This window comes from Mya arenaria, chromosome 6, assembly GCF_026914265.1.
Source record: "Mya arenaria isolate MELC-2E11 chromosome 6, ASM2691426v1".
Taxonomy (NCBI): Eukaryota; Metazoa; Mollusca; class Bivalvia; order Myida; family Myidae; genus Mya; species Mya arenaria.
The window spans coordinates 12163883-12178296 of NC_069127.1; the positions used below are offsets into that span (position 1 = coordinate 12163883).

The 14414-nt window shown below is 33.7% G+C and overlaps 1 protein-coding gene across 7 annotated transcripts; it reads right to left on the bottom strand.

Moving 5' to 3' along the window:
* Positions 1-1166: 1166 nt before the first annotated feature.
* On the bottom strand, positions 1167-11612 carry LOC128237320 (uncharacterized). Of its 7 annotated transcripts, none has more exons than XM_052952725.1 (7): positions 11284-11612; positions 10924-10990; positions 8165-8319; positions 7003-7086; positions 5246-5362; positions 4172-4257; positions 1167-1523 (listed from the first exon to the last, which is right to left on the bottom strand). In XM_052952725.1, exons 4-7 carry the CDS (start codon positions 7052-7054, stop codon positions 1191-1193), a joined length of 588 nt encoding a protein of 195 aa, XP_052808685.1. In that variant the 5' UTR covers positions 7055-7086; positions 8165-8319; positions 10924-10990; positions 11284-11612; the 3' UTR covers positions 1167-1190. The 7 variants fall into 7 exon arrangements, 5 of the variants coding, with proteins under 5 accessions (XP_052808685.1, XP_052808686.1, XP_052808687.1 ...); XM_052952726.1 differs by having other exon boundaries at positions 8165-8449; XM_052952727.1 differs by lacking the exon at positions 10924-10990.
* Positions 11613-14414: the final 2802 nt, after the last annotated feature.

A 14414-nucleotide genomic window follows, 5' to 3' on the forward strand; every position in this document is an offset into this window, starting at 1 on the left:
ACAACTGAAGACACGCTAGAACTTGACACATTTACGCTGATAGTACTATATGGATCAATATCAACAATACTACCTTATCTGGGTAAGAATCAATATCGGGTTAGCACCTATTATAAAGGTAAGTAGGGTAAAAAGGGGACTCTCGCGGCCATCTTTGGCGATTTCCCGCATTAGCGGCCATCTTTGGCGATTTCCCGCGTTAACAGCCATGGGGACTCTCGCGGCCATATTTGACGGTTTCCCGCGTTAGCGGCCATATTTAGCAATTTCGCGCGTTAGCGGTCATATTTGGCGATTTCCCGCTCATAGCGGTTATGTTTAACCATTGTTTAAAATCTAAGACAAAGGGTCATTGTTTAACTGGGTCTCCATTGATTAACAATATTAATCTTTTTGCGATTGAAGTTGGCAGCCATTGTTTTACCGGCTAATACGAGTTATAATTTGACACCATATGACTCAAACAGGAGAATGTTTGATTCCTTTTGGGATGAGAATGGTAATATGTTACCATGGACAAGAGATAGTGAAGCTCGTTGTATATATTTGTGGGTTAAGGAGAGTCATCAGAAAATGGTAGCACTTTTAAAACAAACTAACAATTTTCAAACCATAGTTGATCAGTACAATAGCCATCAAGAGATTGAAGAATATCCGGATAGATGTAAATTCATTCCCTTTTTAACCGCATATACAGGACTTAAAGACGAGCCCATAGTACGAGAATAATCTACGTCCAAGACATTTTTTTTTTGGATTGTCAATAGTGGTATATAACAAACCGAACAAATTGGATATTGTAAGTCTGTGCTTAAACAGTTGTCTAAAGTGTTTAAAAAATACAAAAAATGGCTCAAGCTCAGATACGTTTTTCTAACCAGTTGCAGACATATTTGAGAGGTTTTGGTTTTGAAAATGTCTCTTGGTCACCAATAAGAAGGGAAATTACATGCACACTTGGTGATAAATTTGTCATAGTTGTGAAAGAGAGATAGCAACGCATTAAAATAATATTTAAAAAGGGTCACCAAAGTTTTCAATTACCATTTGATATTTTTGAAACTCTCTGTGATATGAAGGAAAGTGTTCAGTTGTTGGCTTCATTCTTACACGGACAGTCGAAATGACAACTTCAAAACTATTAGAGTTTAAATATAGTTCTCCAAGCATGCTATTCTATCAAGACAGACTTAAAACGTTCGACATGTGGCCACCTCAAATAGAACCAAACAAGTTCCAATTATCTTCAGCAGGATTTTATTATACTGGCAGAAATGACACAGTAGAGTGTTTTTCTTGCGGTTTGCGATTACATCAGTGGCAGAAAGGAGACGAGTCGTTGTTAGAACATAAAACACATTCTCCAAGTTGTTTATTTTTGAACATAATTGGACATCATAAAAACGACATTTCATGGCAGCATAAGGACACCCGATCTTCGTCCTCCAATGACTCATCCCGAGCACCATGGACGTGGACCGAATCTCTGGCGGGTTTTCAATATGGCGATATCCCCGGATGATCTGAAAATTCAAATTTGAATTTTTCCGTTACCATATGTAACTATAAAAGACATACAACACAGCACAAACATTCAGTGTTTCATCGACATTTGATGTGATCATATCGCAGCAGAAAAACTTAACATGGATTGCAGTGAACTATCTCAAGATATTTATGAAAATGAACATTGTGACTCCAAAACGAATGTTATGGACACTACAGAGATTTATACTCCAGTTTCTACAAGTGTCGCGCTAATGAATTCGTACTTTGACTTTGTATATGCGAAGGCACTGTGTGAGGTTATGGGTATGGTGACTTGACAACTTTTCTATGGTTGCCAGATGGATCTCCCATCTCAAAAAGATCACGATTGTATCATGGATACAGACCCTGATGATGATGAGCATAAAATAGAACGTTACTTTAGTGACATGCTAAACGCAGTTAATGAAAAAAATATACTACAAAGTTGGGAAGAAATTGTGCGCATTTCAAACATTTCCTCTGAAATTATTGATTTACACAAACATTTGCTAGAGAGCAATGACTATCTGCAGATAATGAAAACCGAGCGGTGGTGTGAAAAAATGAAAAGAATGGTGTTGACAATCAATCGCATTGAAGATCGACTGTTTCGTCCATCACGTTGAGGAAAAGAATATTCACAACACAACAAAATGGACATATTATGCAATGTTGTATGTGTTTTACTGCATTTTTTTCTTCAAAAGAAGAATTCGTGAGAAATTAAAAACTCTGACATTGTGTGGCGTAAAATGATTTGTTATATTTATTACTTCACGAATTTCCTTTTTGCATGTTTCACATAAATATTTAATTCACTTTATGTACATGTATGTCATTGTATGTATATGCTTGTATGATCATATACTGACTTATTTTATACATGTTTAGTTTCAAATAAATGTATTTATATCTATTCATGTTTTCATTTCCTTGCTTTAGTTTAATTAACAACCCATGTGCCTCATAATATAAACTACTTACAACGATGATCATGTTTAATCATGGATAAAACGCAGAAGGAACATATCCTATCACAATATTATTTCGATTCTAAAAACGCAGGCAGTTTTTTGGGTGCAAAAAAGTTACACAGGATATTAAACCAAAACTATCCAAGAGCATTTACTTCTTATTTCATACAGAAATGGCTCAACAATCAAGATTCGTATGCCATTCAACGTCAGGCGAGACATACATATAAAAGACCACGTGTTGAAGTGGCGGGTATGAACGATCAGGGTGATATGGATTTAATGGCAGTTGATAACATTGCTAAATACAATGATGGAGTTAATTACCTACTCATTGTTATAGATATATTTTCACGTTTTCTATCCGTTCGACCCTTAGTTAATAAAAAATCTAACACGGTATTGTCAGCAATCAATGATATTCTTAGTGTTCATAAGTTTAAAAAGTTAAGAACGGACCGAGGTTCTGAATTTATCAATCGTGAATTAAAAGCGTTTATGCAAAAGAAGAGAGTTTACTTGTTTAATACACAAAGCACCGCTAAAGCAAACTATGCAGAGCGAGTCATTCGTACCCTTCGCGGTATGATATTTAGAATGTTAAGATATCAGCGAAACTATAGATATATAGATCACCTTCAAGATATTGTAAATAGTTACAATAATTCCCCTCATCGGAGTTTGGATGGATTAGCACCAAGTGATGTTACAAAGAAAAACGAGACACAACTTTGGAGTAAAATGTATCTAAAACCTAAAAAAAATCCCCAAAACGCCTCCTCGCTTTAAATATAAAATTGGTGATTTGGTTAGATTAAGTTACACGAAACATCCCTTTAGAAGAGCTTATCAACAACAATATACTACAGAAGTTTTTAAAATAAAGAGCAAGATTTTCAAACAAGGTTTTCCATTGTATAAGATCATAGACTTGGATAAAGAACCAATATCAGGTTATGTGAATCAAAATGAAATAATTCCTGTTGATAAAGATGCAGACAGTCTTTGGTATGTTGATCAAGTTTTAAAAAAGAGAAAAGTCAAAGGGAAATTAGAGTATTTTGTTCGATGGGAAGGATTTCCAAAATCATTTGATAGCTGGATTGATGCAGATCAAGTTCAAGAACAATAATAATGGAACGTTATGTGTTTGTGAGAGACAATGAGAGCAATGATATTTTTATTGATAATAAACCGTATAGTTTTAAAGTGCAGTTGAAGTTACCACTTCATTTTGATGGATATTGGAAAGTAGCTTTAAAAGAAATCTGTTAACAAACAGACTATAAAGTTAAAAAGAAGGATTTAACTGACACCATATTTATTTATTCGAATATATCTAAAGAAAGCATTGTAAATGGCAGTGAACATGCATTACTGAGAAGAGTAGAAAAAAAATACGATAAAAAATGGAGTTATGTGTTTGATACCCCATTTTATTTACCATTAAATAAAACAGAGTTTCAGGAAATGGAATTTGATATAAAGACAGTAGACAACAATTTTGCAACATTTGTTGATTCACCGGTCTACCTCACACTTCACTTCAAACGTTACTCATTATACCCTAATTATGAATCGCTCTAAGTTGTATGTACCAAACCCAGAAAAATGGATTAATTACTTTAAACAAAATAAATCACAGGTTGGGAAAGGCTTTGCCATACCTCATAAGGCTTCCGCAGAGAGCAGTGACTTGACATTGAACGTGACTTCCCCCACACAGCAAATTGTAAATCAAGCGAAAAGCGAACTGAAACGAGAAGGTATAAAAACACCTGAAGTATCATCTTTTTCGCATACATCATCCAATCAGTCAAACGTTAAGGGTTCAATCAAAAAGGTAAAACAACACAGAAAGACAGCGAAAATAGATCAAAATACCACCAAAATAAACATTAAAAAAGGATTAAAAAACTTGAAAAAGGCACCAAAATCCGTGAAAAAGACATCAAAAACTACAGAAAAAAACTTTAAAAAAGGTGCTACAAAAGTGAACAGAAAAACTTCCAAGACCAACCCAGGACATATTCACTTATTAAAAATGTCATACTTTTTACAAGATGGATTTTCTGAGGGTGTTCCAAATGAACTATTATTATTTGATTTACCACCTACACAAGTTGCTGTCAGTGATGTGCATTACCAAGAAATTCGACCTTTATCACAAGTGTCAGATGATACTCCTATCGAATTCCAAATAAGTGGACAAAATTCAATGGACTATCTCGATCTTCGAGGAACACAATTATGTGTGAAATTAAAAGTTACAAATCCAGATGGTAGTGATATTACAAGTGTTAAAGTGGGACCTGTAAATTTATTCTTACAAGCATTATTTTCAGCAGCTGAAGTCTCATTACAAAACAAAGCTGTAATTTCTTCAAATTACAATCCATATAATGCAATGATTCAGACTTTGTTACACAGCGGTCATGATGCTACCCATTCGCAATTATTATCTCAATTATATATTAAAGATGATAATGACAGTACTGGAGCAGTTATTACGGATGCCAGCGCTGGTAATAATGGTCTCTTTTTAAGATCAGGATACATTACAGGCTCCAAAATTCTGGAGCTTCAAGGACCAATATATCACAGTTTATTTACTATTAAACGCTATTTACTAAATCAAGTTGATGTCAAATTGAAATTATACCGAAGCTCTCCAGCATTTTGTTTATCAGCAGGGGATGCATCTCCCAACTATAAAATAAAGATTATAGACATTTACTTACTAGCAAAGAAGGTAAGAGTCAATCCAGCTCTTATTGTAGCCCATGCAGAGTTGTTGAAAAACAGCACAGCTAAATATCCATTTGACAGAGTAGAGTGTCGATCGCAAAGTCTTGCTGCTGGAAGTACAATGTTTACATGGGATAATTTGTTTCAAGGACAAAAACCAAACAAAGTAGTTGTGGCATTTGTAAAATCAAAGGCTTTATCTGGTGATTATAAATCCAATCCATTTCATTTCTTAAACTGTAACATTCAAAGCATATGTGGATGGTGCTCCAGTGTGGGGTAGCCCATTAAAATTAAATTTTGGTGCATCTGAAGGGCAATCTTTTATGAGAGCCTACACAAACATGTTTCTAACAAATGGACAGTGGGGCAAAAACTCAGGACTGGATATAAATAGAGAGGACTTTGCCAAATCATCAACACTTTTTTCGTTTCAGTTAGAACCAAACTTTTTGGATGACAACACATTTCTTTCTCTTGTTAAAACAGGCAATGTGCGTTTAGAGGTTCAGTTTAAGACATCATTGACAAATACAACAAGTTGTATTGTACATAGTAGCTCTCCTGCTTTTTTTCAAATCAATTCACAAAGAGACATAATTACAGAATGAATACATCCCAAATTCAGTGTTGTTTAGATTGTTTCCCTTTGCTAAGAAAGTCTGTACTTGGTGTTTATGCAGCAAATGAACTTCCTACAGAAATGAATATTCCATGTGGATTTATAGCAAATACAGATGATCATACAAAGACAGGGAGGCATTGGTGTGCCTTTTACTTTCCAAACTCTACCACCATAGAATATTTTGATAGTTATGGAATGCCTGTCAACTACTTTAATGACTATTTCCCTCAATACACATCAAATTTTTCATCACTTATAACAAATTCAAAGCAATTACAAAGTTTGTATAGTGATGTGTGTGGAATGTACTGTTTATTTTTCTTGATTCATAGATTGAATGGTGTATTGTTTTATGATATTGTAAATATGTTTTCCAATGATGTTCATAGTAATGATTTATGTGCATACAATTATGTCAGTAGCATGTTTAATGACTGTGTACAAAATCAATGTGTTTTTAACCAATCATGTAGAGCATTAATAAAAAATGTATAACTACATTAAAAGTGTTTTTTTTTCAATCTTAAAATCATTTATATTGCTGAAGTCTTCGTATTAACATCATGACAAACACTGTTGTGAAATTTGAAAGTCCAGCTACTTGCATTATAGCTGGAGCGAGTGGAAGTGGAAAATCTACCTTTCTTTTTGAACTTTTTAAGAGTGCAAATTCCATGTTTAATGATGCTCCAAGAAAAATTATATACTGTTATTCAACTTATCAACCATTATATGACAGCATGAAAACACATGTGCAAAACATAGAATTCTTTGAAGGTTTACCATCTAAAGAAGATATGGATCTTTGGGCATACGACTCTGGATTTAAGATTTTAGTCATTGATGATTTAGTGCAAAAGGCTTCAGAAAGTATTGACATTGTGAACTTATTTACGATTTATAGTCACCACAAAAAAATTTCAGTGTTTTTTGTGGTACAAAATCTGTTTTCTGGAGGAAAGTATTTCCGAACTATTAGTCTGAATAGTCATTACTTTGTATTGTTTAATAACCAGAGAGACCAACTTCAGATTCAAACACTTGCTCGTCAAATGTTTCCAGGTGATTTAAAATATTTTATGGATGCCTATAAAAAAGCAACACAAAACAAATACTCTTACTTACTTGTTGATGTAAGCCCACATTCAAACAAGTTGTATAAATTGCGCACCAACATATTTCACTCTCAGACGTTGATTGTCTTTCAACCTGAAAAAGAAAAATATGAGTGAAAAAATGGAAAAGGAAAAGTATTTTTTTTAAATTTCTCTTAAACACAAGTGAAAATCAACAAAAAATGCTGATAAAAGCATTAACAAAATCACAAATGAGTGTGATTGTGGAAGTGGTTTACAATATTCTCATTGGAAATCTAAAAATTTCAGACAATATCAAAAAGTCATTGAAAAGATATAGGAATGTCATTCGTAAGTTTGTGGTAAAAGGGCTCTCACAAAAAAAGAGAAGAGCTCTCCTCCTAAAAATTTTTAAGCAATTTATTTTATTAATACAACCTTGTGAGTCATGGCTCAAGAACTAGTATTGATTTCAAAATCAAAATATGAACATATGAAGATGGAATTTACAAAAAGTGATAACAATAACCAGTTTCATCATAAAAAATTGGAACAATCATCAATACATAATAAATTGAACGATGATACAAGAGATATTAAGGATACTTCAAATCAAAAAGGAGGACAACTTTTAAATCCAAAGAAAAAATAGTTTGTAAAACAATCAAATATTGTTTTTGAAAAAGCATGGCCTACTACAAAAGATTTATTAGAAACAAAAGGTCGTAAAAGAACAACTACAAAGACAGAACAATTACCAAAGAAAAAAATGAAAATTGAGCTTAAAAAGACAAAAGCTATATTGTTAGGAAAAAACCAACCCAAGAAAAGTGGATCGTTTACAATGTATAACTGGGAAAAGGTAGAATATTTAAAGCATTTCTGACTTGAAGTGGGATCAGTTTAACATAAACCTTCAAACATGGATGATCAAAGTTTTAGTGATTACCTTACTTCAAAATATGCGCATGAATATGAGGAATATCAGAGACAAAAAAGGATAAAATTGGATTCAAAAATATTTGAGTGTGATACTTGTGGAAAACACTTTAAGAACAAGACTTCTTTGATATCTCATGCACTCACACACAAAAGTTTTTACAATTGTGAAGTTTGTGGAGACAAATTTAAAAGAAAAGATTATCTTAAAAAACACTTGTCTAGAAAACATCAACAAACTGGTGGAAAAATAACTCCATATAATCAAATACCTCCAAGCAGCGACACCCAAAGCTCCTCTTCAACAAGCAATGTAGATCATACAACAGGACTTCTCACCACTTCACAACTTCAGAACGAGCACAGCTACAGTCAGCTATCTACACCATCTTCGACTGCAAGAACACCGCTCTCTCCAAGTCCACACCTTCAAAATGAACACAACTACAGTCAATTATCTACACCATCTTCGACTGCAAGAACACCATCATCAACACCAACTTCCACTGCAAGAACACCATCATCAACACCAACTTCCACTGCAAGAACACCATCATCTACAACAATGGACCACAGTTATGAACATGCTATTAATGAAAACATTCAAGATTTCACCATACAACCAAATCAACATGAACAATATGATCTGTTGGCATTTTTTGCCAATGCCAATAAAAACATTCAAAATATTTTAGAAAAAAGACTTCAATTGTATCCTATTAAATGGTATTTATCAGTGCAGGTTGAGCTAGTGAAACACACAAAAGATGGAGACAATACATCAACTCCACATTTTAGATCTAAGAGTTATAGAAGTTTAAATTTGATAACATTTGATGAAAACAACTTAAATGAAGCATTTCAAAAAATGTTTGAAAGTTTTGAAAAGTACATAAGAGAAAGCTCTGGGTGGGTTCTCAAACAAGTATTAAGTATAACTGTGCACACGGTGAAATATTCTCCAGTGTCCGGATCTAGTTTTGTAGAGCTACCAAAGCCTCTTATTAACTATCAAAGTTTACTAAACATAAGAAATCTTGGCCAAAAGTGCTTTCTATGGTGTTGTTTAGCATCCCTTCATCCCTTGGATTCCCCTCTGGTGAGTGATTATGAACAATTTGAAAATGAATTAAACACAAAAGGTCTGCTGTTTCCAATGTCATTGAATCAAATAAATCAATTTGAGAAGCAAAACCCATTTTTGTCTGTAAATGTGTTTACTTTTGAAGACAATGATGTTCTTCCACTACGCATTACAAATTGCCAAAACAGACTCCATCATATTGACTTATTGCTTTTGCAATCAGAAAACAGTTCACATTATGTGCTTATGAAAAACATAAACAGGTTTCTTAGTCATGGTAAGAAAGGACATCGTGCATATTACTATTGTCGATATTGCCTCCATGGATTTAGTAAACAAAGTTTATTAGATGATCACCTTTCATACTGTCAAGTCCATGATGCTCAAAAAATTGAACTTCCATCAGGAGCAGACTGCTTTCTTAAATTTAAAGATTACGAAAAAACACTGCGTGTCCCTTATGTTATTGTGGCTGATTTTGAAACATTAAATAAACCAATAGAGACTAACAACCAAACAGCTTCAACATCAAAAAATCAATTGTTAGAACCCTGTTCCTTTGGATATAAAGTTATTTCAACTGATTCAAAATTAACAAAAGATACTGTTATCTACAGAGGTCCAGATGCACCCAAAAAATTGTTAGAATGTCTTTTACGAGAAAGTCATGAAATACAGCAACATATGCAAAATATCAAACCCCTAGTTTTAAAGGAAAGTGAAGAAAAACAGTTCGAACAAGCAAACACATGTTGTTTATGTCAAAAAAGTATTTGGTAACAAGGAAAAGAAAGCAAGACATCATGATCACACAAGTGGGAAATACATAGGAGCTGCACATATGAATTGTAATTTACAATGTACCGGTAAACAACCCAGTTTCATCCCAGTCATCTTCCACAATCTTAAAAATTTTGATGGTCACTTGCTTTGTCAAAGAATTGGTACATTTAAAAATTATAAAATCAATTGCATCCCACAGTCAGTTGAAAAGTATATCAGTTTTAGTATTGGAAATCTTAGGTTTATTGACTCTTTGGGTTTTCTCCCTTCATCTCTTGGGACCCTTGTAGATAACTTAGCTCAAAATGGCCCACAGTCTTTCCATCACTTTCATTCAGAAATCAAAGATCATGGAAACCTCCTGCTATGAAAGGGGGTTTATCCTTACGAGTTCATGACTGACTGGGATAAATTTGAAGATGCTGATCTTCCAGCAATAGAGAATTTTTACTCTTCATTGACTGAGGAAAATATATCAAAAGAAGACTATGAACATGCAAAGCAAGTATATCAAACATTTAAACTAAAAAGTCTTGGAGAATACCATGATCTCTATTTAAAAACAGACATATTGTTATTAGCTGATGTTTTTGAAAATTTTCGTGATATGTCACTGAAGTGTTATGGTTTAGACCCTTGTCACTTTTACACCAGTCCGGGATTGAGCTGGCAGGCAATGTTGAAAATGACTGAAGTCACTCTAGAGCTCATGACAGACATTGATCAAATTTTATTTATCGAAAAAGGTATTCGAGGTGGTATTAGTCAAATATCAAATAGATACAAAAAACCAAACAATGAGTATTTGAATGATTATGATCCTACAAAAGAAACCTCATTTCTAGCTTATTATGATGTCAATAATCTTTATGGTTACAGTATGTCACAACATCTACCAACAGGCTTCTTTAAGTTTTTAGAGAAGGAAGAAATTGATACTTTTGAACCTGAAAAAATACCAGAGGATGGATCTAAGGGGTATATTCTAGAAGTAGATCTAGAATATCCAAAACATTTACATGACAGTCATAACGACTACCCATTAGCTCCGGAACGTAAATTCACACCCAATGAAAAATTATCTCCTTATGCTCAACATGTGTTGAAACATTTACACAACAGTGAGGAACTTCCACCCAGAGCAAAGGTGGAAAAATTACTCACCACTTTAGAAAACAAACAGAATTATGTACTTCACCATCGCAACCTGCAACTGTATCTCCAACTCGGTCTAAAATTAAAAAAAAATACATAAAGTATTAGAGTTCCAACAAGAGGCTTTCATGAAACCCTACGTTGAGTTCAACACCAAAATGCGACAACAAGCAAAGACTGCTTTCGAGAAGAACTTCTTCAAACTCATGAACAACTCGGTCTTCGGTAAGGTTGTTGTTTTTTGTTGTTGTTTTTTTGTTTTTTTTTTTTGGGGGGGGGGGGGGTTCGTGTTAATTATTGCATTGTTATCATTTTTGTATGATCTGCCCGTATGTAATTTATACAATAAATTTATTGTCACTTCCATACCACTAATACTTATCTACAAAAACAACTGTTCAATAATTGTCAGGCGTAGTTTCACTTTTTGGTATTTCATTCATCTTCAATCAGACGCTTACAAGTGCTCATGTACAATTAGGAACCTAAAGTAAAACTGACCAAAACTAACTACCGGCAAGTAAAAAGTGTATTTTTCGGTCCCATTTTCATATCCCTCATCCAAAACACAGGTATCTAAGATAACGACGGATACCATCATAAAAACATATATTGAGCAGTTCAGAGTAAAGATTAACATGATGAAAAGTTACTTACCAAAAATTTTGTTTACTTTCAGGAAAAACCATGGAAAATCTTCGGAAGCATCGGTCCGTAAAACTTGTTCATACAGAAAAACGACTACAGAAGGTGTCATCCAAACCCACTTATAAGATGCACCGGATTTTTTCTGAAGACCTTGTTGGTGTTGAATTAAGTCGCAAAAAATTAAATTAAATAAACCAATTTTTGTTGGAATGAGTATCCTTGATTTGTCAAAATATACCATGTACGATTTTTATTATAATCATTTGAAAAATGTGTATGGTAGCAACGTTGAGCTAGAATTAACGGACACAGATTCATTTTTAGTATCATGTACAACACCGGACATTTTCCAAGATATGTTGGCCTATTCACATTTGTTTGACACTTCAGATTTCCCTAAAGATCATTTTTTATATAGTGACTTCAACAAAAAAGTAATGGGAAAAATGAAAAGTGAAACAAATGAGAAATGTATTAGTGAATATTGCGGTTTGCGATCGAAAATGTATGCATTTAAGTGTGATGATATAGACGAGAAAAGAGCAAAAGGGATATCAAAAGCGGTTGTTAAAAAATCATTGACTCTTAATGATTATAAACATGTATTATTTAATAATTCTCAAATGCACTCAACAATGCATTCATTAAGAAGTCATAACCATAAAATTTATCTGGAAACAATCAGCAAAGTAGGATTATCTAGTTTTGATGACAAAAGATTTTTATTAGAAGATGGAATTAAATCATATGCTAATGGACATTATAAGATACAAGACATATAATTTCTATGTTTTATACCAAATTACATCTAATTTCATGTAATTTCATGTGATGTTATCTACTGCTCTACTGTTGAAATGTAACCTAAAATAAATAAAAAAATAAATAAAAATGTATGATCTTTGTTAAACAAATTGTTTGAATTCAATTATAATCAACTTTATTTGTATTTGCATTGTATTGTACTTATAAGAAAATAAATATTAAAATCTTGTCTGATATTTTATTTATTGATACAACATACCGGAATGGTATAAAATAGCTCGTCAGACATGTCCTCAACTTATAAATCTCAATTTGGTCTTGTTGAATTTTAAAATATTGTATTAATGGAATGAAATAGTTATATACAAAAATAAATAATAAAAAACATTCACGTTTTCATTACAATAAGATCGAACACATCTTAACATTTCTGTAGGGTTGATTTAATGAAATGTAAACGATACATCATACCTTTAAGGTATGAGGTTATTTGATAAAGAAATTGTGTGAATCCTTTACCGATTTAATAAAAATAGTGAAACTCAAAAGAAGCTAAGAGAGGACAAAACTGTTATATCTTCAAAACCTACTTTTGGTGGTCAAAATAAAAGATTATTTAGTAAGTTGTTTGAAAAACTTTCATGTCATTTTAAGGTTCAACGGAGGTGTCCATAATGATAAACAGAGTCCAGTGAATCGAGCGCTGGCATTTGACAATGGTTTAATAAGTGATTTATTGTGATAGCTCACCACAGTGGAAGAGCTTTAGTCACCCTGAATGATAAACTAGATATATGATAACGACAATCTCGTCTTTTGAGCCATCAGCAGCTCATTTAACTGTCTTCACTTTTAAGTTATTACAATGGGTACGTTGGAGAGTAATTGGGTGGCTATTAGATATGGTGTTGTTGTACGAATTGACACTAAACGGTCAGGCTTTAGTCATTCAATTTCTTGAAATCACTTTCGATCACGCGATGGTTGGGTTCTGATGAACTTTTGTTTGTCAATGACCTGTGATCTTACATATAAAAGAATCCGTTTGATCACATATAAAGATGGTGGAGGTTATGATAAGTCCATCGTCTGATAAGGGAAAACAATACCATTAAATAGATCCTAGGTCGATGACCCTATGTTAGAAACGTTGGGTGAGTTGTCCTTTGACATACAATACACTGATGTGATTAGTGTGACAATGCTATTGTTTATATCCCTTCTATTGAAATGAATACTGTTAATCAATGGAGACCCAGTTAAACAATGACCCTTTGTCTTGGATTTCAAACAATGGTTAAATATGGCCGCTAACGCGGGAAACCGTCAAATATGGCCGCGAGAGTCCCCATGGCCGTTAACGCGGGAAATCGTCAAACATGGCCGCTAACGCGGGAAATCGCCAAAGATGGCCGCGAGAGTCCCCTTTTTACCCTACTAAGGTATGTATAGGTAGGTCAACTATATCTCTCTTGAATTACAAAATACGTGGGAGATATTAATCAAACATGTTTTACATGCCTTCAGCAAGGTTTTAGATACTAATAAAATAATTGTACATCCTGTAAATTATTGGCCTGAATTTCTACAAAAGCTGTATGTTAACGTATTAATCGTCACCAACTGGCAAGTCACGCGTGGTATGTGTCGCATTCAGCAGATAGAAAGGAACCGGAAGGAGTGTTCCTCACAGGCACAAGAAGCTATTTACACCATGCTCGTGGACCATATAGTATGCTGTTAATAGTTACCGGTACAAACGCAAACACGAGATCTGGGACTTGAATATGCAGACACATTCAAAGGCTGATCTCACAGTGAAGAGATGTGCTCTGCCCGAAACATATATTGAGTCTTAAAACAGAGGCTTAAAAATCCAGAATCCCATGTTTTGTTAATCATGTGCTGAGAAGTCTACAATGTACATGTAGGTACTGAGCCTGTGGTTTGAGGACAGGTGAGCGATTTTGGTCTTGAAAAACGATTTAAGTTATAATTTTATTTACTCGTGACATATTACTCAGAATCCGACTGGATACACATCACATGTTATTTGAGTAAGGTAAATTATCAGAAACTGCAGTATG